Source organism: Equus quagga, chromosome 12, assembly GCF_021613505.1.
Source record: "Equus quagga isolate Etosha38 chromosome 12, UCLA_HA_Equagga_1.0, whole genome shotgun sequence".
NCBI classification, from domain to species: Eukaryota; Metazoa; Chordata; class Mammalia; order Perissodactyla; family Equidae; genus Equus; species Equus quagga.
The window spans coordinates 90,432,823-90,456,082 of NC_060278.1; the positions used below are offsets into that span (position 1 = coordinate 90,432,823).

The following is a 23,260-nucleotide window of genomic DNA, read 5'->3' on the forward strand; positions in this document are numbered from 1 at the left end:
ATGGAAGACGGGAGACTGGGATGCAAGAATCAGAGCTGGCTTGGGTGGGGGCCAGCTCAGACCCCAGCCCCAAATGTTTCCCAACAGCGTCCCTCACCTCGCTGAGTCAATGGGAAATACCTGAGCAGCTGGTTACAAACGCAGATTCCAGCCACTCCTGGCCCCAAGGGTCTGATTTTAATTATCTGGGGTGGGTTCCCCTAGGAAGCTGCCTTTGATCAGCCTTGCTCGTGGTTCTGAGGCAGACAGGCCTCAGACCACACTTGACGAAATCTTGAGTCTTGGAAGATTCTTGAAGCCACTGTGGGTATTGAGGTTTGTGTGGCTGTCTGCTGAGATGACTCCTGAGAAGCCCTGTTTGTCCTCATAGGCCTGTTCCAGTGCTGCCTGCCCCTATTCCATAGCCTCATTTGTGGGAGGATGTGCGCTCCACCCTCTTCCCAGAGCCAGGAAAATTCCAGGGCTGGGCGGCCAGAAGGCCGTCTTGGTAATGCATCCTAAGGCAGAGATGTGGGCGCACTTTCCAGCATAATGATGTTCAGGGGAGGCTCTAGCAGGGCGGTTGAGAGGCTGGCTCTCTTCTAGACACTCTGACATCAGAGATGTAAAGGCCTCTCCCTCGGGCCCCCGCACCACCTGCTGAATGGGGACGTGGCTCCCTACCCCCTCGCCCGACCCCAACCACCAGCAGAACCCTGTGATGCTGGGCACCAGAGACTGTGCCTAAAGAAAGGTGGGGACCTGTGGGGGAGTGGATGCAGAGCCTGAGGAGTGGAGGGGAGGGGAAGAAGACAGAGAACATCGGAGGGCGAGAGTCCTTACTCTCCAGAGGGCAAGGACAAGACTGTGGGGTTCCTTGACTTTGAGACCGATGGCCCGTGTCAGTTGGAGGAGCCCAGGGAGACAGAGTAGAGAGGGCAGCAGACATTCCATCGCCCTTACCCTTCTGTGGGCACTAACTGGCTGCCAGCAGGTGATTCTCTTCACCGGAGGCCAATGGCGCCAGCGAATAAATAGCACACGGTAATTTACTTGACAACAACACCCTTTATTCCCTCCCCAGACTCGCCTCCCTACGCCTCCACCAGGGGTTCCTGGGATCACAGCCAAATAGATGTGCTCTCGAATCCTTGTCTTGAGGTTTGTTTCCATGGGACCCTGAGACAAGGCGCCCCTCCGGCATCTCCCCACCCATGGTTCTGTATGAGGGCAACTCTGCCCCTTGCTCTCCAAGGGGAAGCTGTGTGCCCCTGAACTCCAGGCGGGCATCGGGCCTGCCTATGACTGACACCCCTGGAAGGGTCCGTACCAGCAGCTCTTTCCACAATGAGACCCAGGGCCCGTGAAGCCAACCACCTGCTCCACTGCATCCTGCCTTGACCTCTCTCTCACCGTCGTCAATGTGCGTAAGTCGGATCTTCCTGGAGTTTTCTGGAGCCGGGAGCGGGTCCAGGTGCTCTTCCCCCCAGCACAGGCCAAACACACTGAGGGCTCAGGAGCCATGTCTCCATGGGATCGGCCAGGGCTCCCCAGCTCCCTCTGCAGCTGGGCCCCAGCCCAGCTACCCCCTGGAGCCTGGTGACATGGTGGGGGCTCCCAGCTAGAGGGATGCTGGGGGACTTGTCTGTGGCGAGTCCTCCAGAGACGTCTGGGAGTCTGTCCCCTCTGAGGAGAAGCTGCCCCCAGTGGGGCGGGGGCTCTGACCCTGCCTGGCGAGCCGCTGCCAGGAGAAGAGTGTGGCAAGAGACCATTCAGGGGCAGGATCAAGGGGTTCACGGGGGCCCTCACCATCCTCAGCCTCTACAGCCTGGCCAGCTTCCCTGGGCTGGGGGCCCACCAGGAAATTTCTGTTGTGCCCCACTCTGGGGGCCCAAGGAGGCCAACAAGATTTGGGTGAACTGTCCAGGCCCAGTGGGTGCTGGAGGGGCAGGTCCCGCTTTCCCTTAGAGGTGACCTCTGCATTCAGACCCTGGCCCTTGGTGGCTGCCCCTCTTCGCTCCGGGTGTGCCGAGTGGGCAGTGGGACCCGCTGGGCACGGACAGTGGGCCATGGCCTTCTTCAGGAGGGTCTGGATCTCCTCGTGTCTCACCCGGGCCTCCTCCCACAGGTCCTGGCCCAGGCCTCCCCGGCTCAGGGAGGCCACCTGCAGCCCCATGGCCGTGAGCTTCTCCTCAGGGAACTCGGACGCCAGTCGCTGCAGGTAGCGGTGCAGGCGGCGCTGGTCCCCAGGGCTGGTCCTTTGGGCCTTGCCCAGCCTGAGCTGCGTCATCAGGTCCTGACAGTCCCTGTGGAACCAGGTCATCTGGGAGATAAGCAGAGAGGGAGTGGGGCTGTGGGGGCTCGGTGTGGACAGGGACGTGCCTCTCGGAGCAGAGAGGGGACCTGAAGAATAAATATTGCTGGATCGAGTTAATAACAAGCACCCAATCAATGAGAGGGGCCCCTCAGCGTGGCCATGATTTCCCCCGCTGACAATGATGACAGTGGGCTTCCTCTCTTCCCAGGACACACACGCCTGCCAGCAGGAAAGAGTCCCCAGCACCCCTGGGATCTTCGGGCACCGGCTGATAGACCTCGGGGCCAGCAAGCACTTACCCTTTCTGGGGCTCAGTGTCTCCTCCTGTAAAATGGGAGGTTGTGCCAGAGGATCATGAAAAGGCTTTTGAGTGCTGAAAACTTGGATGCTGGAATTGTGCGAACCCCTTATGAGAGGGGCTGAGAGAGGGGGCCGGCTGACGTTTATTTGCCAGGCTCTCTTGTGTCTCATGTGTGACACACAGAACTGTACCCGCAGCCCATTTTATGGAGGAGGAAACCGAGGCTCAGAGACATGAAATCACCTGCCCCAGATCCCAAGTCAGGGAGGAGCTGGGTTTGAACTCAGATCTCTCCGGCTTTCCAGACAGCATCTTCCAAGCAGCTCCTAGCACAGAGAAACTGGCCCAGGTAGAGTCGCACCCCTGCAGTCACCAGTGACGGTCAGCAGACCCAGCCCCGAGGCCCCTCCCTCTAGGCCCTGCGCCCCATTTTGGGCTTCTGCCATTCACCCAAAATATCTGCAGGCTGCAAAGGAGCCAAGCCGTTCCCAGCAGCGTGTGAAAAACATAATCTTTCTCTCCATTAATTTAGAAGCCGACAGCGAGCTGTTAGCTTGTGGGATTGGAGAGCCATTTTCTCCGAGGAAACCGTCTTTCCGTGGATTAAGGAATTGTCTTTAGATAAATGGCTTCCTATTGGTGGAAGCACATGGAGCTCACGGCCGCGGAAGGGCTCCATAAATCTCCGTTAGCCCCACAACTGTGGTATTATTATTTAGTGCCCAAGCCGCTGCCCGCACGCCCTCCACCCGGGGCTGGGCCCAGCGCTGGGCTGTCCTGTCTGTGTGTCTGTCTGTCTGGGACTCCATCTTCCAGGCCGAGCTGGACAGAGATGGAGAGCACCTCGGAAATCATCTCGCCCGACCCCTTGTTGTGTGGATTAAAATTCCACGCCAGAGAGAAGGGGCCTGCGCAGGTCAAGCAGCGGGGACGGCCATGGCGGGGCTTGGGGTCAGAGCTGCCACCTCCTGTGCCATTTCGAGGCAAGGGTCAGACTCCACCCTCACACACTTACCCCCCGCCTGCCTTCCTCTCCTAACTCGTACTCTTCCTCCCACCTCTTGGCCTGTCGTCCTCAGCATTTCCGAGCCCCCTGGGCGCTGGCCCTGTGCTGGGCACTGCGGACAGGACCAGGAGCAGGACCAGTCAGCCCCGGCCGCCGCCTCTGGGAGGTCACTCACAGGTGACAGACAAGGGACAAGCAGGTGACGAGGCAGCAGGATAACGTCAGATCACAAAGGGCACCAGGAAACGATAAACACAGTGTGATGAGAGAGAACGGGGGTGGGATCTGGGTGTCAGGATGGGGTTCTCGGAGGAGGGGACACATGAGCCAGAGCACTGAAGAAAGACAAGAGACCGTCCGGTGGAGGGGAAGAGCGTTCCCAGCTGAGGGAACAGCAACTGCAAAGGCCTCAGAGCTGGACTAAGCTTAGTTTCTCCAGGGAAGGCCAAGGGGCTGAAATTAGTAAGCAAGGGAGAGAAGCTTCCAGACACCCTTAAGCCATGAGGCATTACTACCCCTCCCACCACTACTGATAATAATATTGATGTTAATAATAATCGTTCCAAATTTGAGCAAAGCTGGGGGGTTACTTACGTTTAAATTAATTCTCCCACTACCAGGCACTAGAGCTGGATGGTCTGGGTTTGAATCTTAGCTCTGCCACTTCTTAGCTGTGTGACCCTGGGTGAGTTATTTGACCTCTCTGTGTCTCCTTGAGTGTAAAATGGGCATAGTAATAGTGCCTGCCTCATAGGGTTGGCGTGACAACGAAACGATATGCAAAATGACAGGAACAGAGGGCCTGCCACGTAGTAAGAACAACATAAGCATGGGTTGCTGTTATTATTATAGTCATTATTATTGACGAGGAGCTGAGGCCCAGAGCAGTGAAGACTAGCGTTGAGGTCACACAGCCCCTGTAGGCGTAAGTCGCCTTTGACTCAGTCTCAGATCCAACCCCTGCCTCGCTCTACTGCACAGCTGGGAGTGGGGCATCCCATCGCAATCACTGCCCACATCCGCCTCCCTTGCCTGCTGCCCCAGAGAGACAGAGAGCGGCCTGTTCTCCTGGCGCCCCAGGCGTGAGTTGACCGGGGTCCCTCCTGCTGCACTCTGAAGCGTCCTGTGTTCTCTGTCCCCTATGTGCTGGGTCAGCGTGACAGCTGGGAGAAGGGGTCAGCCTCTTCCCACACTCTGTCCTCGGTGGTGAGTGCGAGGGGCGGCTGAGGGCACTGGGCTGGGGCCAGAGATGTGGGTTCCTGACCCAGCTGGGTTACAGCTCCCTCGGGAGCTCAGTTTCCCCATCGGAAAACCGAGGGGTTTGGCTTCATGGTCTTAGGAAGGGTGGGGCTCTTCGGGCAAATCCTGCTGGACCACAGACCCTCTGGGAAACCTCGAGCAAGTCACTGTCCTCTTTGGGCCTCAGTTTCCTCATCTGTGAAATGGAAACCATGTTGGTGCCCCTCCCTTATAAAGATATGGTGAGAATTAAGTCAGGCAGGGTTTGTGAAGCGCCCACAGGAGGGCCTGGGTGGAGGACACAGTTGATAATGTGGGCTCCCGCCTAAGGGTCACCTAATCTTCACCATCCTCATGCTGCTGGGACATGGGAGTTGGCTGCCACCCCCCCACCTTCGGAGAAGAATACGGGGCATGTTATGGGGCGCAGACACATCTGTGTTCAAATCCCAGCTCTTCCTTCCTCCAGCTGTGTGGCCTTGGGCAAAGTGCTTCCGTCTCTGGGCCTCAGTTTCCGCATCTGTAGGATGGGGCTGATTAACCGTGGCACACTGGGCTGCTGGGAGATGAAGATGCAGTTCCTCTCGCCTCCCACCCCAACTCTGCGCTCGCCCCCCACGTACACACACAGTGGCGCTACCCCACCACCCCCCCCCGCCTCCTGGCCAAACTCTGGTTCCTGGTGAAGACTGAGGCCTCTGTTCTGAGGGTGCTCAGGGCAGCCTCTGGGCCCAGCCTCAGCTGACTGCGCCCTCCTCCCCCGGCGCCCCCACCTTGTGCAGGGCAAGGTGAGACAGAGGAAAGAGCGCTCGAATGGTGCCATGGGCTTGCTGTGTGACCTTGGCTAAGTGACAGTCCTTCTCTGATCCTGCTTCCCCAACTCTGCCACAGAGGCGGGGCACGAGGTCAAGGTTCTCAGCCTGGTCCTGACCCCTGACGTCGCCTGCAGAAATCCATGTGTGGAAGAGTCTACGGCTTTGACGGGATGCTCAGAAATCCCCGGGCTCCTTCCCCTAATCCCAGAGTTGAAGAAGCAGGTGATTCCTGAGGGTCCTTTGAGAGCTGACACCAGGTCAGTGGGAGGCTGCCTGGTGTAGTGGGACAAGCTGGGGTCAGGGGTCACCCGCCCTGGTTAGGAAGGTGACTTAACCTCGCAAACCCTGTTTCCCTTCTGGAAAACGCGGGTCATGCTTTCTCCCACTCAAGGGACGACGGGAATGAATCATGCAAAGAGCCTCGTGCTGTGTCTAGGCAGCTCCCTGCCCCCCCCACCACCGGGCCTCGTGGGGGTTGCGGGGGTGTCTGTGCAGGCGGGCCGCAGGGCTCACCCTCTTGCAGAAGTGGTGTAGGTGCAGCTGCGTCTCCAGGTCTGTGCGCTGCCGCTCGGCCGCCATGTAGAAGTGGGTCAGCTTAGCCTGGAAGGCCCGCTGGGTGGCGGCGAAGGCGGCCAGCTCTGGGAGCTCGGCTCCTCCCGCCTCTCCGGCCCCTCCTGCAGCTCCCAGCTGGGCCGCCTGCTTAGACAGCTCCAGGCCGCGCCGGTACTGGGCCTGAGCGGGGAGAGTGGGGGGTCCACTCAGCTCCCGCCTGGGCTGCAACCTCCCGCTACCCGCTGCCGAGTCTGAGACTCCCTGAGCCTCAGTTTCCCCATCTATACAAGGGAGACTCAGGCCCTTGCCCAGGCCGCTCACTTCCTCTAGCTGGACTCTGCTTAGTGTCACCTCCTTCTGGGAAACTTCCCTGACCCCAACGTCTTCGTGTCCCCACAGTCGTCCCTTTCTGCCTGTTTCCCTGTTTGTCCCCCGCCCCCATCCCCCTGGCCTGGGCTTTCCCTGAGGGCTGAAACAGAGGCTCAATCACCCTGTGCCCAGGACCCAGTGCACCAAGGATGCAGATTCCCCAGCCCTGCTCTCTGGGGCTGACTTTGTAGGCCCAGGGTGGGACCCTGGAATCAGCATTTTAAGAAGCCCTCAGAGATTCTGAGATTGGTCATCTGTGGACTTGGGGGTCCTGGAAGGCTTCCTGGAGGAGACACCATCTAAGCGGAACCATTTGTGATCTGCGCTGGCCTCCTCACTGTCTCTGGAAGCTTCCTCGCACTTTCCCACCTCCGCCGTGCGGTCCTGCCGTGCTGCCCCCTCTGCGCCCCTCCCTCTGCTCGGGTGTTGCTCCTCAGTTTCCGAACGCACTGCAGCCTGCAGGAAGAAGTCCTCAAACGCCGCGTGGGCCTGCTCCACCGTCTCCAGGCTTCCTTCCCGGGGGGTCAGCGCTCGCAGGCACCGGCTTCCTTCCTGCTCCATCCAGTTGCTGACCTGGGGCGGGGCAGGAGGTCTGGACGTGAGGGGGCTGCCGGGAGACGGCCCCTGGCCAGCGCCCCACCTTCCGGGGAGGCCACTGGCCTGGACGGAAACCCTCCCAGTTCTGGGGGGAGAACAGACACCCTGGGGAAGGGAGTGCTCTGTCATGTTCTTCAAATATCCGAAAGGGAGAGGGCTCCCTGAGTGCACCCCAGAGGGCATTTGGCCTGGCCGGTGCCCTGCACACATTAGGTGCACACTTGTCTGAATGAGTCACAGGGTGGCAAATTTCAGCTTACTCTAACCATTCGGTGCCGCCCAGTCATCAAAGGGGCAGCCTCGGGAGGGATGAGCTCCCTGTCCCTGGGGGTGTGCAAACAGTGCTGGAGAAAAGCTGCCCGCTGTAGAGGAAGGTGCACGGGCCTGCTATGAACTCACTGTGTGACTGGAGCAAGGTGCTTCCCCTCCTGGGGCCTCAGTTCATTCAGTGGCAAAATGGGGTAGACGTGAGGATTCGATCAGGCACAGGGGTGTTCTTGAACCCATGGGCAGAAGTCCTTTCTTATTCTGGGGTGTCTTAAAGGCGTGTATTCACTCACTTCATCCTCACAAAGCCCAGTGTGGCAGGAACTAAGATTATCCCCATGTAACAGATGAGGAAACCGAGGCACTGAACAGTTGAATAACTAATCTAGGGTCACACTGCCAGTAAGGGCCGGAGCCACGACCGGACCCACGCCATCTGGCTCCAGAGCGCACTGCGCCCCACGGCCCCAAGGTGACGGGACATGTTGCTCTGGGCAGCGCAGTCACATGAGGTGCTGCCAGGTGTGGGCTCCAGGATCAGACCATGGGGTGCGGCCACGGGGCCGGTGATGTAATGTCGCCTGGCCTGGGTTTTCTCATCTGTGAGCACCTTCCCCACAGCACGGGGAAGTGATGAGGCTGGTAAGCGATGCTGGGTGCAAGGGCTCTGGCCCAGCCTCGGCACACAGCTGGTCTCCCATAAGTGTAGCTTTGGGGGTTAGGTCTTCACCCATTAAGCACTTGCTGAGTGTCACGTCATGTGTCCCAAGGATGCCTGCCCGGCCGTTGAAGAACTGCCAACCTCGTGTCCTTACACCAGGGCAGAGTGCCCGGCTGGGACACGGCCTGGAACAGGACCTTCCCTGTGGGGGTTGGCCAGGCAGAAGCCGCCACCTCCCCCAGGCAAGCCTCCCCTTTCACCTGGAGGATGGCAGCTTCCAGGCGGCCCAGGCGGACGCGGAGCTCCAGCCTCCCCAGGAGGTGGTTGGACGCGGTGACCAGGACATGCAGCTGCTCGTCCATGAGGCTGTACAGAGCAGTGGCTTCAGCCAGATGACTCCTGGGAGGTGGAGGAAGGTGAGAGAAGCCTAAGATGTGACCCTCCCCAGCACTCCTGCCCAGCATAGGCCTGCCCCCTAACTCCCACCAAGCCCGTGGCCCCGGCTGGGGTATTCCAGCTGCTGACTTGCTGTGTGACCCTGGACAGGTCCCTACACCTCTCTGGGCCCAGCCTTGGCCTTCCATGGGACTGGGAGGACTAGAGGACACAGCAGGAAACCAAATGACCCTTCCTTTCCCTCGGAGGGTATGAACGGAGCTGGACAGATCCGGGTTCAAATCCCAGCCCTGCTACCTCCTGATAGTGAGGCCTTGTGCAAATTTCTTTCTGCATCTCTGTGTTTACATCTATAAGAAGTGTGGGTAACAGAACCCACCTCACAGGTTGGTTGCAGGGACTGAACCATCTCATGCCTTAGCTCTCAACCCCGGCTGCACGTGACAACCTGCCCCGGGAGCTTTAAAAATCTCGATGCCCAGGCCACCTGGGCCAAGTGCGTCAGGCTCCGAGTGTGCCCCGGACGTGAGTGCTTTCCAGAGCCCTCGGGTTTCCGGGGCCGCCCGGGCTGGGAGCCGGCCCCCCACCTTCACAGCCCTGACCACGGCGCGGGGCTCGGGGTCTGCGATTTCCCCTGCCACGGTGGAGAGCGGCTGTCAGAGGCCTCCCGCTCTGGCCTCCGTTTCTCAGATGGGAAAACTGAGGTCGGGAGAGAGGCCCCGACCCCAGCCGGGCAGTCGGGACCGGCGCCCAGCCCACGGCTTTTTCTGCACATAATTTGCAAAATTGGTCCAAGCCAGCAGGACGTAAATGGAGGGGTGTAGCTGGGACTCCAGGCGTGGCCACGCTTGGGAAAGGGAGGGTGCTCGGGCGTTCCATCACCCCTCAAATCCCGCCCACCCTCCTCTGCCCTCGGGGGTCTTACTACAGAAGGAGAAGGAGAGAGAGGGGATGGGAGGAGATCCGCTTTCCTGAGGGGGCCGCGCTGCGGGCCGCCCCATCTGACGGCCGCCCCCACAGGTCACTGCCCCCCCGCCCCAGGAAGGCGTGAGCCCCCGGGTGCGTTCGCGGGATGGACAACGCCAACCCGCCCGGCAGAGGGAGGGGGCAGGGCCGCCAGGCGGGAGCCCGGGACCGTGTGCGGGAAAACCGCGCGCGGGACTCATGTGGGGCCACAGCGCCCCCTGGTGGAGCCGCCGGCGGCCAGGGGTCTGCAGGGACCTACGGCGGACAAGGCGGCTGGGGGCCCAGCAGGGAGGCGGGGACGTGCGGGGAAAGACGGTGCCAGCCCACCGGCCCGTGTGAGGGGCAAGGAGGTGACTCCACACGCCGCGCCAGCACCCGCTGCTGCCCGGCACTCACGTCAGCGTGAATCTGCCCGTGGGCGCAGCTCAGTGTGATGCGTTCAAGATTCTGGGCCAGGCTGCCTGGGTTCGAGTCCTGGCCCACACCACATCCCAGCTGTGTGACCCTGGGCAAGTCACTTAACCTCGCTGAGCCTCAGGCTCCTCCGCTGTACAAGGAGGATAACAGCAGGATCTCCCTCATGGGTGGGGATTAAGTGAGTCAATATCTGTAAAGCCCTGAGGACAAGGCTGTGTACATCCTTAGTTCTGTGTACGTGGTGGTGAAATAAACAAACTGCTCGTTAGAAGCTGATGCAAACTTTGTAACTGTGTTTGTTCTGATGGAGAGAACAAACACAATTCTGGGGTCAGAGAAGGTGCTAGGTCCCCGAGGGTGACCAGAAACGGCCAGAGGCTGTCCTCCGATGCTCACCCCGGCTGAGGATGGCTGGGGTTGAAGAGGAGCAGCAGAGAAGGGACGGGGACCTTGCCGAGGCGTCAGTCCAGGATCTGAGCCCTATGAGTCCCCTCAGCGGGGTGGCCCCAGCTCCAGGCTCCCCAGCCAGGGAACAGGGTGGGGTGGGGGCGCAGAACCCCGGGGTCTGTACCTGACGTCGGGGTGGAAGTCCAGCTTGCTGGCCTCCTGCTGCAGCCTGGCCAGGGTGGCCCCGCCCTCCCGCTGGAGGCCCAGCAGGCCCGGGTCCCTCAGCACGGCCTCCATCAGCTCCTTGGACCTGCTCAGACACCTGGAGGCCTCCTGCCAGTGGAGGGAGGTGCCCTGAGGCCCAGTCCCCACTCTCCCTCTACAACCTTCCTGAGCTCCCCACGCCCAGATCACGCTCAACTCCCCCAGTCTGGCATTCATGGTCCTACAGGAAGTCTGTGCTTTCTCACTCTAAAACATCTCCTCAAGCCATGCCTCCTCTCATCACCGTGGCAACCTCACTGGGCCCAGTGCCATCATCTCTTGCCGGGACATCCATCCCAGCCTCTTCACCCGTCTCCTTGCCACACTCTGGCTCCCCCTGCAGTCTGTTCTCCACATGGCAGCTGGAAGGATCTCAAAGTGCCCGACTGATCATGTCCCTGCTCAAAACTCTCCAGTGGCTTCCCCGCCCACTTAGAATCAAATCACAGCCCAGCTCCTCCTTGATAGAGCCCCCCCCCGGACCCGGAAGATCCTTTAGTTCTTCCCTCCTTCGCTGCACCCCCAACTCACTCTGTTCTACCTGGGCCTCCACGCTATTCTTGAACATACCAAGCATAATCCCACCTCAGGGCCTTTGCACATGCCTGCCCTCTGCCTGGAGCTCAGCCCCCTCCCATTCCCATGGCAGGCTCCTTCTCATCCTTCAGGCCTCAACTGAAATACCAGCTCTTCAGGGAGGCCCTCCATCCTTCCCCATTATCCTCAATCTTACTTTCCTGGCATTCCGCACAATTCGTAACCACATATCCATTTCTCTGTTTACTTTTTAAATGTCTGCCTCTATCACTGCACCATAAATAAACCCCATGAGAATAAGGACAAATCAGTTTGCCTCAGGCTGGGTCTCCAGGGCATGACACCTAGCGGGCGCCCAATAAATATTAGTCAAACTAATGGATGAAAAGCAGGGGTGATGGCGCCCACCCCGGCTGTCCCCTTCACGGAGCCCTTGCTCTTGGAGGCCGGGGTGTGACGTGCTTCCCTACCACTCGCTCCAGGCTCACCTGTACCCCTCCAGGGGGGTCGCCCCTGTCAAACTCCTTGATGGAGGCCTGCAGGAGGGAGGAGGCCCGGCGGAGCCCAGCAAGGAAAGGGTCCAACCTCTGCAGGATGGAAGGCCAGAGAAGGGGTGTCAGTCCGGGCCAGTGAGGAGGGCGCACCCCAACCCAGGAGAACACGAGGGGGCAGGAGGTGTTGGTTCTCAAACTTCAGCCGCATCAGAATCCCCTGGAGAGCCGGTTCAAGTCCAGACTGCTGAGCCCCACTCCTGAGTTTCTGGCTTCGTTCCCCTGGGGCAGGGCCTGAGAATCTGCATTTCTAACAAGCTCCCAGGTGATGCTGATGCTGCTGGTCGGGGGGCCACACTTTGAGGACCACTGGTGCTGGGAATGCGGGAGGGAGAAGAAGGAAGACAGGCCTGAGCTACTCCAGGCCAGTGGGGACACCCTGGGGGAGCGGAGGGGGAAGGAGAAGGGGGCATCCTCCGCTGGGCCCCACGTCAGCCCAGCTCCACCATTTCCTAGCTGTGAGACCTTGGGCAAGTTACTTAACCTCTCTGTGCTTCCTCTTCCTCCTCTGTAAGATGGGATCACGTAGTCCCTGCCTCACAGGCTTGCATGAGGACTCAATGGCTTCATTTGTGCGAAGCACTTAGACTAGCACCCAGCACACAGTACTAGTCTCCATCATTGGCAGCTTTGTTTTCTGGGTCTATGGGTATGACGTCACTTCCAGGGGAAGTTTTAAGGTGAAAATATAGTTCCAAAGCCGCTGGATTAATCGGAGGCCTCTGGAGAGGAGAGCTGGGGCCTGGGGTCCGAGCAGGAAAGACCTCTCAGCGCAGACCCTTTATGCCCTTGGAATTCAGAACATACTGCCTATTCAAAAACAGACAGGATTTTAAAAAGGGGAGCACGGGGCCAAAAGCGGACCACAAACCTCACGCAGCCTGTGTGCATGGACCGGCGGTTCTCGGCGAAGGGTGATCCCCCCACCCCAGGGGACACTGCCAGTGTCTGCAGACATTTTCTGTTGTCACAATTTGTGGGCTGCTACTGTCAGAGCAGGTCGAGGCCATGATGGCGCTAGTCAAGCTACTACGCACAAGACAGCTCCCCCCCAAAAATGAGGATTCTCTGGCCCACACCTGGATGGCGCCGTGGTTGCGCAGCCCTGTCCTGGGGGAGCCTGGGGCAGTGTCCACAGGCACGGGTGTCCACGCAGCTGAAGCAGTAATCTTTGGTGCACTGTTGTGCCCATCACCCGGGCCTGTGTGTCCCCACAGGGTGACTGGGCATGACCTGCCCCCTCGCAGGGCTGTGCGGAGGAGGGACTGAGATGGCACAGGAAAGCAGCCCAGCGCCAGCGGTTCCTTATTCCCTCGCTCTCGCAGGAGGGAGCGCATCTGCACCTCCCCGCCGGGCCCTGAGTCCCCTGAGTTGTGGGGCTCCACAGAGCAGGTAAGTGTATTTCCAGTTAACATAGACATACTCCAGCATGTGCTAGACACTCTTGCAAGCTCTTTACCCACAGTAGCTCAATTAATCCTCGCGACAGCCCCATGAGGAGGTACTATCACTAACCCCGTTTTGTAGTTGAGGAAAATGGCCCAGAGAAGGTGTATAACTTACTCAAGGTCACACAGCAGAGCTGAGATTGGAACCCATGCTGTTTGGCTCCAGAACCTGAGCTCTTAAATACTCCATTCTGCACCCTCATTATAAATGTTTGTTGAATGACTGTTTTTGACCCCAACAGAGTCAATGGATCTATGGGACAGGATGGTGGAGGGAGAAAGAGAAGGGGTGTTGGGGGATAAAGGCTGTGACGGTGGGCACCTGGAAGAGCTGCACCCACTTGCTGTGGCAGTAGGGGAAGGGGCCGTCCAGGGCTGCGGGCAGCTGGCTGGGGGCCACATGGTGGCTGAGGGCCTTCAGTGAGGTCAGCACCTCTACCTACAGACAAAAGAAGAGAGTCAGGAGGACCGGGGACCCAGTGTGGGGACAGACATTTGAGAAGGTCCTGCCGGATCCTGGCCCCAGCAGCCCCCCGCCCCCCACAGCCGCTGGCCCTGGCTTTAAGAGTTGCATTCTTCTGGGCAACAGATCTTCTCTGGAAACTGTGACAAGTCAAAATTCAGAACCAGACCATGGGTAAGGAACGGTAAACAAACAGCACTCAGCCCGCCACTCTCCTCGCCTGTGCCCAAGGCAGACATCGGTAATCAATCACAGCACGCTTTCCCTCGCAGCTGGGCTCTTTCCCAGAACAGCTCTTCAGGCCATCACACAAAGTGACTGAAGCCAGCTCCTGTCAGGTACCTTCTCTGTAATCCTTGTACTGTTCTCTGGTGACCCATAAGGTGCTGCCTCCTCCCGGAGGCTGTTGAGAAAGGTCACCAAATCCTAACAGTGTCCCCTGAGACATGGAGGAGGGACGAGGCAGTGAAGTTTGAGGCTTAAGGTGGGAGCAGCTCCAGACATGTAAGCTTGGGGTTGGGCAGAGTTTGTGGGTTACCCCTGGTACTCAAAGCTGGTCCACAGGCCAGCGGCATCAGCATCACCCAAGAGCACGAGAGGAGCGCAGGATCCCAGGCCCCATCAGAACCTGCACCCTGACGAGATCCCCAGGAGATTCGTAGGCTCATAAAAGGGTGAAAAGCACATCTGTAGCTCACGACGTGCCTCTTGACTAACCAGGAGGAAGGAGAGCTTTTAAGTCATCTCCCGAAGCAGGCCAGTGGGCGGGGTGCCACGCTCAGGACTGAGGTGTGTGGCTCTCATTAAAGGGGGCCACGGGGGTCCTTCCTGCAAAGTCCCCAATCAACTCAGCATCTGAGGTGGAGATGCTGAGACAAACTAGGGAGAGAATACAGGAAGATCAGGGCGGAAAAGGCACCTCTGTCCCTAGCTTGCAGTGCGGCCTTGGGCCTCAGTTTCCCCATTGGAAAAGAAAGGAGGGAGGAACTGGCTAGATGAAGCTTCATGCTTCATGCCTTTTGTGCCAGGCGCAGCGCTCAGTCACGTGGTGGCGGGCACCAGGAGCTGATAGGCTTGCCAGAGAGAAATAGTTCTGTGGCTGACCGGACAACGTCCTCCCCGGGGGCAGGGCTACAGGGTTGCAGCATCCGGGCCTCGGACGGATGGACCGACACGAGATTGTTTCAGGGCCTCTCCTAGCTCGTGAACTCTGCAATTCCTCACTCCAGCTCAGCCCCAGCCCAGCAAGTCCCCTATGCCTCGGCCCCCGGCCGCTGCGTCCCCCTCACCTGGATGTCGGGTAACGCCCGCAGCTGGAGAGCGGCCTCCTTCTCCCCCAGGAAGAGCAGGGCCCGGATGGAGGCCGGGGGCAGAGCCTGTCGGAGACAAGCACGTCAGAGCCGCTCTGCCCAGGCCTTCACTGAGCCTCCTGGCTAAGATGCAGGCAAAGGGGCCACGGGCATGGGGTGTGTGGGGGGGTCCCTGTGGCTGGACCCTTATGTGGTATGTTTGGAGGGCGAGTCATTGGAAGTCAAGAGAGCAGCAGGTCCAAGCTGTGTTGCAAACTTCCTAGACACCCCGCTCCCTCTGGGCCTCAGTTTCCCCATCTATAGAGAGAGGAGGAGGGAGAAGGGGAGGTGGAGGTCAGACCACGAGGTGAGCAGATGCCAGCCTTCCATTTACTCTGCTGCCCAACCGGCTCGATAGGAATCTCTCCCTCCCCCATTCTCCGTCCAGGAGGCTCCTGTGAGCCAAGTCTGAGCCAGTCGGTGCGTCCCACTCCCCTGCCCACAGAGACTACGTGACGGATGGTCACCGGCACCAATCGGGGCTAAGGAGACACGAAGGAACTTTGGCTGGGACCTCTGGGAAAGGAATCTCTCGTTTCTTCCTACCCAACTTAAATGAAAGACCATCGGAATTCAGAGCTGCTGGGAGCCGGACTGCCACCGAGAGGGAGCCTGGCTGAGAAGGGGCCAGAGATGGGGAGAGAGGAGCCAGATCTTGCTGATGGCATCTGAGCCCCTGAATCAAGCCACACTTGAAGGTGGATTTAACTCCTGGAATGTCGAGTCGCAGGGACCAATGAATGACCTTTGTCTCTAAGCCAGTTTGGGCTGGGGTTTCTGTTATCAACACTGAGAGTCCCTGCGTGGGGTCCTGGGCCCAGCTCTGAGCTGCAGGAATGTCACAAGGCCCCCGGTGCTCCCAAGACTCACTAGGCTGAGGCTGTCCACCTCCCACTCACCTGGGTGGCCTGCAGGGCACTGACCAGACCGGGATGCGGGGGCTGGCTCCTGGCGTCAATCACAACTGCCAGCCCCTTGGCTTTCTCTTCAGGCCTGTGGGTGGTAGACAGAGTTGGCAGTCTTGCTGGGTGAACCGGGACTCTCGAGGGGGAAGGACCTAGTGGGAGGTGAGGGGAACTGGCTGCTAGAAGCCTTGATTTATTGGAGAACTCTGCATCCTGTAAGACAAAGTCCCAGTCCCCCCGCTTTCAGGAAGCCCTCCCTGATTCTTCTCCAGGCAGAGCTCACTGCTCCCTCTTCAGTGCTCCCACAGTACCTCACATAGCTCTCTCTTACACCCCAATAATCAGAAACTATAAGCCACTCTCCCAGTTGCAGTGGGTGAGTCCCCAAGGCTCACCCACCCCTTTCGTGTGGGCAGAACCTCACTTTATTAAGAATCCAGCTCCCTCCATATAACCACGTGTATCCTTCACGCACCAGTGACCCAAATCCCCTGGCCAATGATTGGTTTAGATATGGGTCATGTGACACTTTTCTGGCCAATGAGATGTGAGGGGAAGTTTGCTGGGGGACTTCTGGGAAAGACATTCTCACCTTTAAAAAGTTCTTACAAAGAGATATAAGGCCGGGACATAGAAGGATAGTTTTCCTGATCAGGTAAGACTTTTTGAATTGGAATCGGTTCATCCTCACAGGTTCATGATGCACTTTTCAGGGATTACCTTAGGATTTCCCAAACTGGCCCGCTTCTCTGGACTTGTCAAAATACCGATTCCGCACCCCACCCCCACCGCATCCCCCAGACATCTGGCCAGCGGGGCGGGGCAGGGCGGGGTGTCCGGTGTGGTTCCAGGTTCCCTCGGCCATGCTGATGACCAGGCAGGTTAGTACAATGACCTCCAACTGCATTCAGGCCCTACAACCACCAGTTCACAGGCGAAACCAGGGGGTCGGCGTGGGGGTGGAGCTGGGGCATGGCCACATGTCTGTCACCTGGGCCCGCGCATTGGGCGGAGTCAATTTCGCATCTGTAAATGGGGGTGGGGTGACGGCTGATGAAATCGCGACTGTAAAGCGCTCAGTGGCTGCGCAGAGTAAGAGGGATATGAAGGTCTGCTATTATTACAGTCCTGGAAGGGGAAACTGAGGCACAGGGCGGTGACGTGGCAAACTGAGAGGAGGCTGTTGGAGGCGAGGCCAGGTCTCTGGCTTCACGTCCCGCTCCTCACCTGCCTCGGGCTGTGCCCAGGCTTGGAGAGAGGTCTCCTCCACACCTGCCTCCGCCACCAGCCTGGAGGCCCCTAGAGGTCAGGGCCCAAGGTGAGGAGCGTCTGGGTGGCTAGCATGGCCCAGCATAAAGCCGACCCAGAGCAGGTGCCCAGCAATGCTGGTTCACAGCAGGAGTGGAAAAGCAAGCCCAGCACACAAGACCCCATGGACATGGCACTCCACAGTTTACAGTGCACCTCACCCCCACCTCTTGTGACCACACTGGGTCCTCAGAGCCCACCTGGTCATCCCCTTTTATCAGGTGAGCCTCAGAGAGGGGGTGTTACCACCCCAAGGTCACACAGCAGGCTGGTGGGATTCCAGGGTTCTGTCTACCACGCTGGCCACTTCTCAGCCTCGAAAGGGGGTTCCATCTCCCACTCAGGCCAGAAAAGCCACTCCCCCTTGGACAAGAGGAAGAAAAATCCCAGTGGCCAGCAGGTGGCAGTGATGGCTCCTGTGGAGTGGAGTGAATGGAGAAGCTTCCAAGGATCCCTTCCTCCTCCCCCGGGGCAGAACCTCTAGGTTGGGTTGAGATCTATGCCACAGTCCCAGCAAACCACCTCTGCGACAGCCCTGGCTGGGGGCTGGGGGCTGGGGCTCAGAGAGGGTGGCGCCTCTTCCCCAGCAGTCCAACGTGAAGTCTGAATGGGGTGGGGCTGGTGGATGTTAGAAGTCAGCCTGGCTCACTTTCCTTCACTCCCTCCCTCACTCATTCTTGTTTTCACTCTCTCACTCACTCATTCATTCACTCATTCGCCCTTTTCTTCACTGGTTCAACAAATATTTATAATTCAGAAGCCAGCTCACTTATCACCTCCTCAGGGAAGCCTTCCCTGATTTCCCCATTGAAATTAGTCCCCCGACCCTTCTTAGTACAACAGTGGTTCTCAATGTGTCTCCGACCCAGCAGCATCAGTACCAGCAGGAAACTTGTTAGGAATGCAGATTCCCAGGCCGCACCGCAGACCTGAATCTGACGATCAGGGTGGGGCCCAGCGGTCTGCTTTCATGCCTGCCAGGTGATTCTGACGCATGCCGATCTACAGCATCCCTCTGTTCTCTTCTCCACACGGACACCCCTGAGAGTTGCTTGTCCGCGGCTTGTTTCTTGCACGCCTTCCACCTCCCCCACCAGCCTAGGGACCCCCAGGGTGAGGAGTAAGTCTGTCCTGCTCCGCCCAGCAGGGGGCTCGGGACTGACTCTGGGAACAGACACTGGATGGAAGGCTATGGTGTCTCTCCATTGGGTCCTGGGCTCTGGGTGACAGGTCAAGGGTGATGGAGTGGCCAGCTGGCCCACACCCTTACCTGGGGACAGTGCACAAGTAGGAGAGCAGTTTGGTGACCTCTGAGGCTGTGCACCATGGCGCCTCCCAGGCCCCCTGGGTGGTCGACATCAGAAGCAAGGGCCGCCCAGCCTTGTCCCGACCACCTGGAGGAGAGAGGACATATGTGAGCAGTGAGAAGGTAGAGCCCCCTCGACAGGGGGAGCCAGCTCTGTGGCCTCCAGACCTTTGCCTATACTGGTCCTTCTGCCGGGAAAGCCCTTTCTCGCCTCCCCTGTGAACTCTGAACTCCTATTCATCCTTCAAGACCCAGTTCAAAGCCACTGCCTCTGAAAAATTGTCCCTGAAGCCTCCTCCGGCAGAGGTAGCCTCACCCTCCTCTGGGGTCCCTCTGTCCTGGTTCCCGGAAGCAAAGCTCATGGAATGAGCTTTGGGTCACACGGGCAGAGGTTTAAGTCCCAGCTCTGCACTGACTTGCTGTGTGTCCTTGGGCAAGTCAGTGTGTCTCTGAGCCTCAGTTTCCTCATCTGTTAAACGGGGAGAATAAAATACTGAGCTTACGAAGTTCTTTGAAGGAGTAAGTGAAATAGTTCTGAGAAGCGCTCAGCACACGGCAGGGCTTACTGAGCAGCAGCTGTCCTAACCATCCTCTGTCTCCAGTCCCCTGTGGTGACCATGCAGCCCGCGGCCTCCAGCTCCCTATCTGCTCCTGCAGATTTTCAGCCATGGCTTCTCCAGACTATTTCCTCTTCCAGGAACCAGGGCTGTACGCCCCGCCGTCCCCACAGGGCTCACGAGTCCGAGGTCCAGGGAGTCAGCGCAGCCGTCTACGCTGGGGGAGCGGGGAGGCGCAGCAGGGGAAGGAGGCCCGGCCTCTGGAGACAGCCCGTCCTGCACCCGGCTCAGAGGCCTGCCCTGCAGCCACCGCCACCCACCCGCGTGGCACAACCCTCCACCGTGCGCAAGTGTGTGAGGCCCTTCACAGCTCCGACAACCTTACCCACCTCCCCAAGGGCTGCCTCGCACAGGGCTGCAACCACCTGGAATGTTCTTTCTGCCACACAGGTTTGAGAATTTGATGTAATTGAAAAATTTAAAAATATCTACATATATATATTTTATACATAAACAAACATTGATATTTGTATTTGTATATAAACTTCATACCCTCTCGATGGCGTGGGTTTGCCTTTTCCTAATATTCATTTACAGATGCCAAAAGGAAAGACATTTTGTTGAGGGCAATATGGGAAATTTGAATGTGAGCTGTGTATTGAACAGCATTAGGAATTATTTTTAATTTTGTTAGGTTTGCTCATAGCATTGTGATTATTAAGGAAAATGTCCTGATAGTGAAGAGAGGCAGGCAGGAGGATTTAGGGGTAAAAGTTGAAGATCTGTAATTTACGATAAAAATTTTCAGGAAAAAAAGATGAAACATGCCAAAATGTTAAGATTTATTCAAATCTGAGTAATGGGTATAAGGGTGTTCATTATACTATAATCTCTACTTTTCCGTATATTTGAAATTGTTCATAATAGAAAGTCCAAAAGAAGTGAAATGATTAAACCATGAAAAAGTTGGATAACCGGCAAAGTTGGAGCTGTTTGTCCAGGCCCCTCAGGGGCCATGAGTCCCTCAGTCAGGAAATGCTACCGCGTGTCCTTGGGCCCATTTTACTGATGAGGACACTGAGGCCTGGAGAGAGGCAGCAGGTTCCCAGTCTCCCACAGACCTGGGCCCCCAACTCGCCAGCGAGGGTGGGGATGGCGCCTGATTCAGCCCAGAGAGGAGCTTCTGTCTGCTGTGGACCTGACAGCTGGAGCTCAGTGACAGCTCCAGGGTGCACTCCCTGCTCTAAGACCTGCCATGGCTCCTCATGGCCTCGAGGACCAGGTGCAAGCTCCTCGACCCGGCACTCAAGTCTGCCCGGATGTGGACACTCTTCCAGCCTCCTTTACACACTCTGTGTCATGGACTGAAGGGGTTCCCCTCTCCCCAAAATTCGTAGTTTGAAGTCCTAACCCCCAGGGCCTCAGAACGCAACTGTATTTGAAAATAGGGTCTTTAAAGAGGCTCTTCAGGTAAAATGAGGCCAGAAGGATGCGTCTGAATCCTGTAAGACTGGTGTCCTTATAAGAAGGGGACATTTGGACACAGTACAGAGGGAGGCCCATGTGAAGACAGGAGAAGACGGCCATCGACAGGCCCAGGAGAGAGGCCTCAGGAAAACCAACTCTGCTGGCACCTTGATTCAGGCTTCCAGCCTCCAGAACTGTGAGAAATCAGTTTCTATTGTTGAAGTCACCCACTCTGTGGCACTTTGTTGTGGTGGCCCTGACAAACATGCACTGTGTCTCCCCTCGTCGCTTGTGGCCCAGCCAGAACGTGACCCATCCTTCCGCCCTGGACAGAAGCCCTGCTCCCCCCAGGCTCCTGCAGTGACGAAGGCCTCTACTGGGTCCTGCAGGATGGAGGGCTCCTCACGGGTGTTCAGTGGCTCAGGCTCGTTGTGCCCCCACACTCAGCACAGGCCTGCAGCAGATAATTGAGGCCAGTGATCGACTGGCCAATGAACGGAGGACAAACTTCCCTGTGCCTGGGGATCTTGTCAGAAGGCAGATGCTGCTTCAGCCAGCCTGAGGTTCTGCATCTCTCCCTAGCTCCATGGTGATGCCCATGTAGTTGGTCCCCAGACCACACTCTGAGTGGCACAGGAGTCAACCGCTCTGGACATCCAGCCAGGACACGGTGATCAGTTCCTGTGTCTGGTGGGGACCCAGCTGTGCCTGGAATGGGGCTCTGCACACTGCCAGGGCTGGCTGAGCACAGACATCGGCTGAGTCCACTGTACCGAGGGGTCGCTGTCCTCTGATTTGCCTTCGGCTGGGAGGCCTCTTTACCCCAGATGCCACCCTCACCTGACAGCTGGTGCCAGAATTACCATCACCAGCATCTCAGAGCCCTGACTCGAAGCTGTGCTGCTCACACTGGATTACGAGTCTCAGGTGGGCGTGGGGACTGCAGGCTGGGAGGGTCTGGGTGGGGCACAAAAACTGTTGCAGCCACCGAAAAGCTGTCGCACCTCCTGTGGCATCATTCACTCCCAGTTTGGAGGGAAATTGTGAGTAACTTAACTGGCAAGCAATTTAGAGCATTTTTCGTATTGAAACAAACATGAATGTATTCTTAAGTAGAATACAAAATCTATAGAAATTTTAAAAACAAAAAAGACTTCAAAGAGATGTACAGAGCAACTGAGAGCTCAGGGTGAGGTCTCAGGCCCGGGACCCGGGTCCTCTCTTCTCCATCGGGGTGCATTTTCCAGTGAAAAGCCTGAGAAACCCTCTCACAGGCTTTGTGCCTGTGGGAGGCAGAGTTATGGCTCCAAAGATGTCCACGTCCTAATCCGCAGAGCCTGTGGATATGTCAGCTGACCTGGCACAGGGACCTCACGGACGCGATTAAGGCAGGCCCCGGAGATGGGAGAGCAGCCTGGACGATCTGAGTGGGCCCCGTCTAACCACACGCTCCTCAAAAGCAGAAACCTTTCCTAGCTTCAGTCAGAGAAAGGCGTCAAGACAGGTGAAGTGTCAGAGATGTGATGTTGCCGGCTTTGAAGATGGAGGAAGGGGCCACAAGCCAAGGAATGTAGGCAGCTTCTGGAAGCTGGAAAAGACGAGGTACAGATTCTCCCCAGAGCGTCCAGAAACGAATGCAGGCCTGCTGACACCTCGATTTTAATGAGTCAGACTTCTAACCTACAGAACTGTATGACAGTAAGTTTATCTCATTTTAAGTCACTGAGTTTGTGGCCATTTTCTCTGGGCACTGCAGGAAACTCATACAGTGCCGGCTAAAATGGAGCCCCGACCCCCGGCATGGGAGCAGTCGTTCACGTTAGCATTGATCGGTCTCTTTCCTGAGAACAGATCTCTATGGAAAGTTTGAGCTCAGACCTGAGGAGAAGAAGGGGGGTGAGGAAGAGATCCTGGAAGGGGACTGGGACCCCTGCTCCACAAGGGCTGGCCTGGAGCAGAGCTTGATCTTGGAACAGTCTCTGGGGACTGTCTGGGCTACAGGGGAACTCCCATGGAGGCCGGGAGACCAGCAAGGAGACTGCAATAGGCGTGGATGCTCCTTATGCTGGTTTGGACCTGGGTGGTGTGAAGTCATCAGATTCTGCTTACAATTGGATGGAAGAAGTGACAGGATTTGCCAACAAATTGGATGTGGGTGTAAGGGAAAGAGCGCAATCAAGGATGGAGCTGCCACCTTGTGCTGTGATGAAGATAGACTGGAAGGCTAGGAAGGTGGAGGGCCTGTGAGGTCAGGAGCCCTGTTTGGACATGTTGAGTTAGACATACAAGCGGAGACATCACATAGACAGCTGGAAGAAGGATCGCAGAGTTGACAGGCGGGGTCCAGGCTGGAGAAATAAGTATGGGGGTTGTCAATGCAGAGACAGCATTTAAAACAAATATTCAACGGGGAGACTGATGACATCGCTAAGGAAGGGAGTGTGTATGGAGAGGAGAGAGGGTCCGAGGGCTGAGCTTTGGGGCCCCTCCGAGGTCTACAGGCGGAGAGGTGAGAAGGCAGGAGGAGAGGCAGAGAAGGGGTGGCCGGTGAGGAGGAGGCAAACCAGTGGGAGTGTGGACTGAGGGGCGGGAAAAGAAGGCATTTCAGGGAGGAGGGAGCAGTCGTCCGTGTCAATGCTGCAGATGGTGCACGGACAATGAGGACGGAGAATGGACCACCGGGTCGAGAAACGTGGAAGTCATTGGTGACATTGAGAAGACCTGTCTCAGAGTCAAGGTGGGGAAGGAATTCTGATTAGAGTGAGTCGAAGAGCGAGGGAGAGGAGAGGTGATGCTGAGATGGGAGCCCAGACAACTCCCACGCGGGGTCCTGATG

The 23,260-nt window shown here is 57.7% G+C and overlaps 1 protein-coding gene across 3 annotated transcripts in view; it reads right to left on the reverse strand.

The window, feature by feature from the left end:
- Positions 1–1,065: 1,065 nt before the first annotated feature.
- KIAA1755 (KIAA1755 ortholog) overlaps positions 1,066–23,260 on the reverse strand; it is a 41,173-nt gene continuing 18,978 nt past the window's right edge. Inside the window, exons 5-14 of one of the 3 annotated variants that reach the window (XM_046677919.1) lie at positions 18,365–18,488; positions 15,781–15,874; positions 14,822–14,908; positions 13,392–13,508; positions 11,559–11,657; positions 10,454–10,602; positions 8,364–8,502; positions 7,029–7,151; positions 6,171–6,389; positions 1,066–2,302 (exon numbers count right to left, since the gene is read on the reverse strand). In XM_046677919.1, the coding sequence (XP_046533875.1) occupies positions 1,601–2,302; positions 6,171–6,389; positions 7,029–7,151; positions 8,364–8,502; positions 10,454–10,602; positions 11,559–11,657; positions 13,392–13,508; positions 14,822–14,908; positions 15,781–15,874; positions 18,365–18,488 (1,853 nt within the window). In that variant the 3' untranslated portion in view covers positions 1,066–1,600. Of the gene's footprint in view, positions 2,303–5,426; positions 5,931–6,170; positions 6,390–7,028; positions 7,152–8,363; positions 8,503–10,453; positions 10,603–11,558; positions 11,658–13,391; positions 13,509–14,821; positions 14,909–15,780; positions 15,875–18,364; positions 18,489–23,260 lie in introns of those variants that run through there. The other 2 variants (XM_046677920.1, XM_046677921.1) reach the window with 2 other exon arrangements.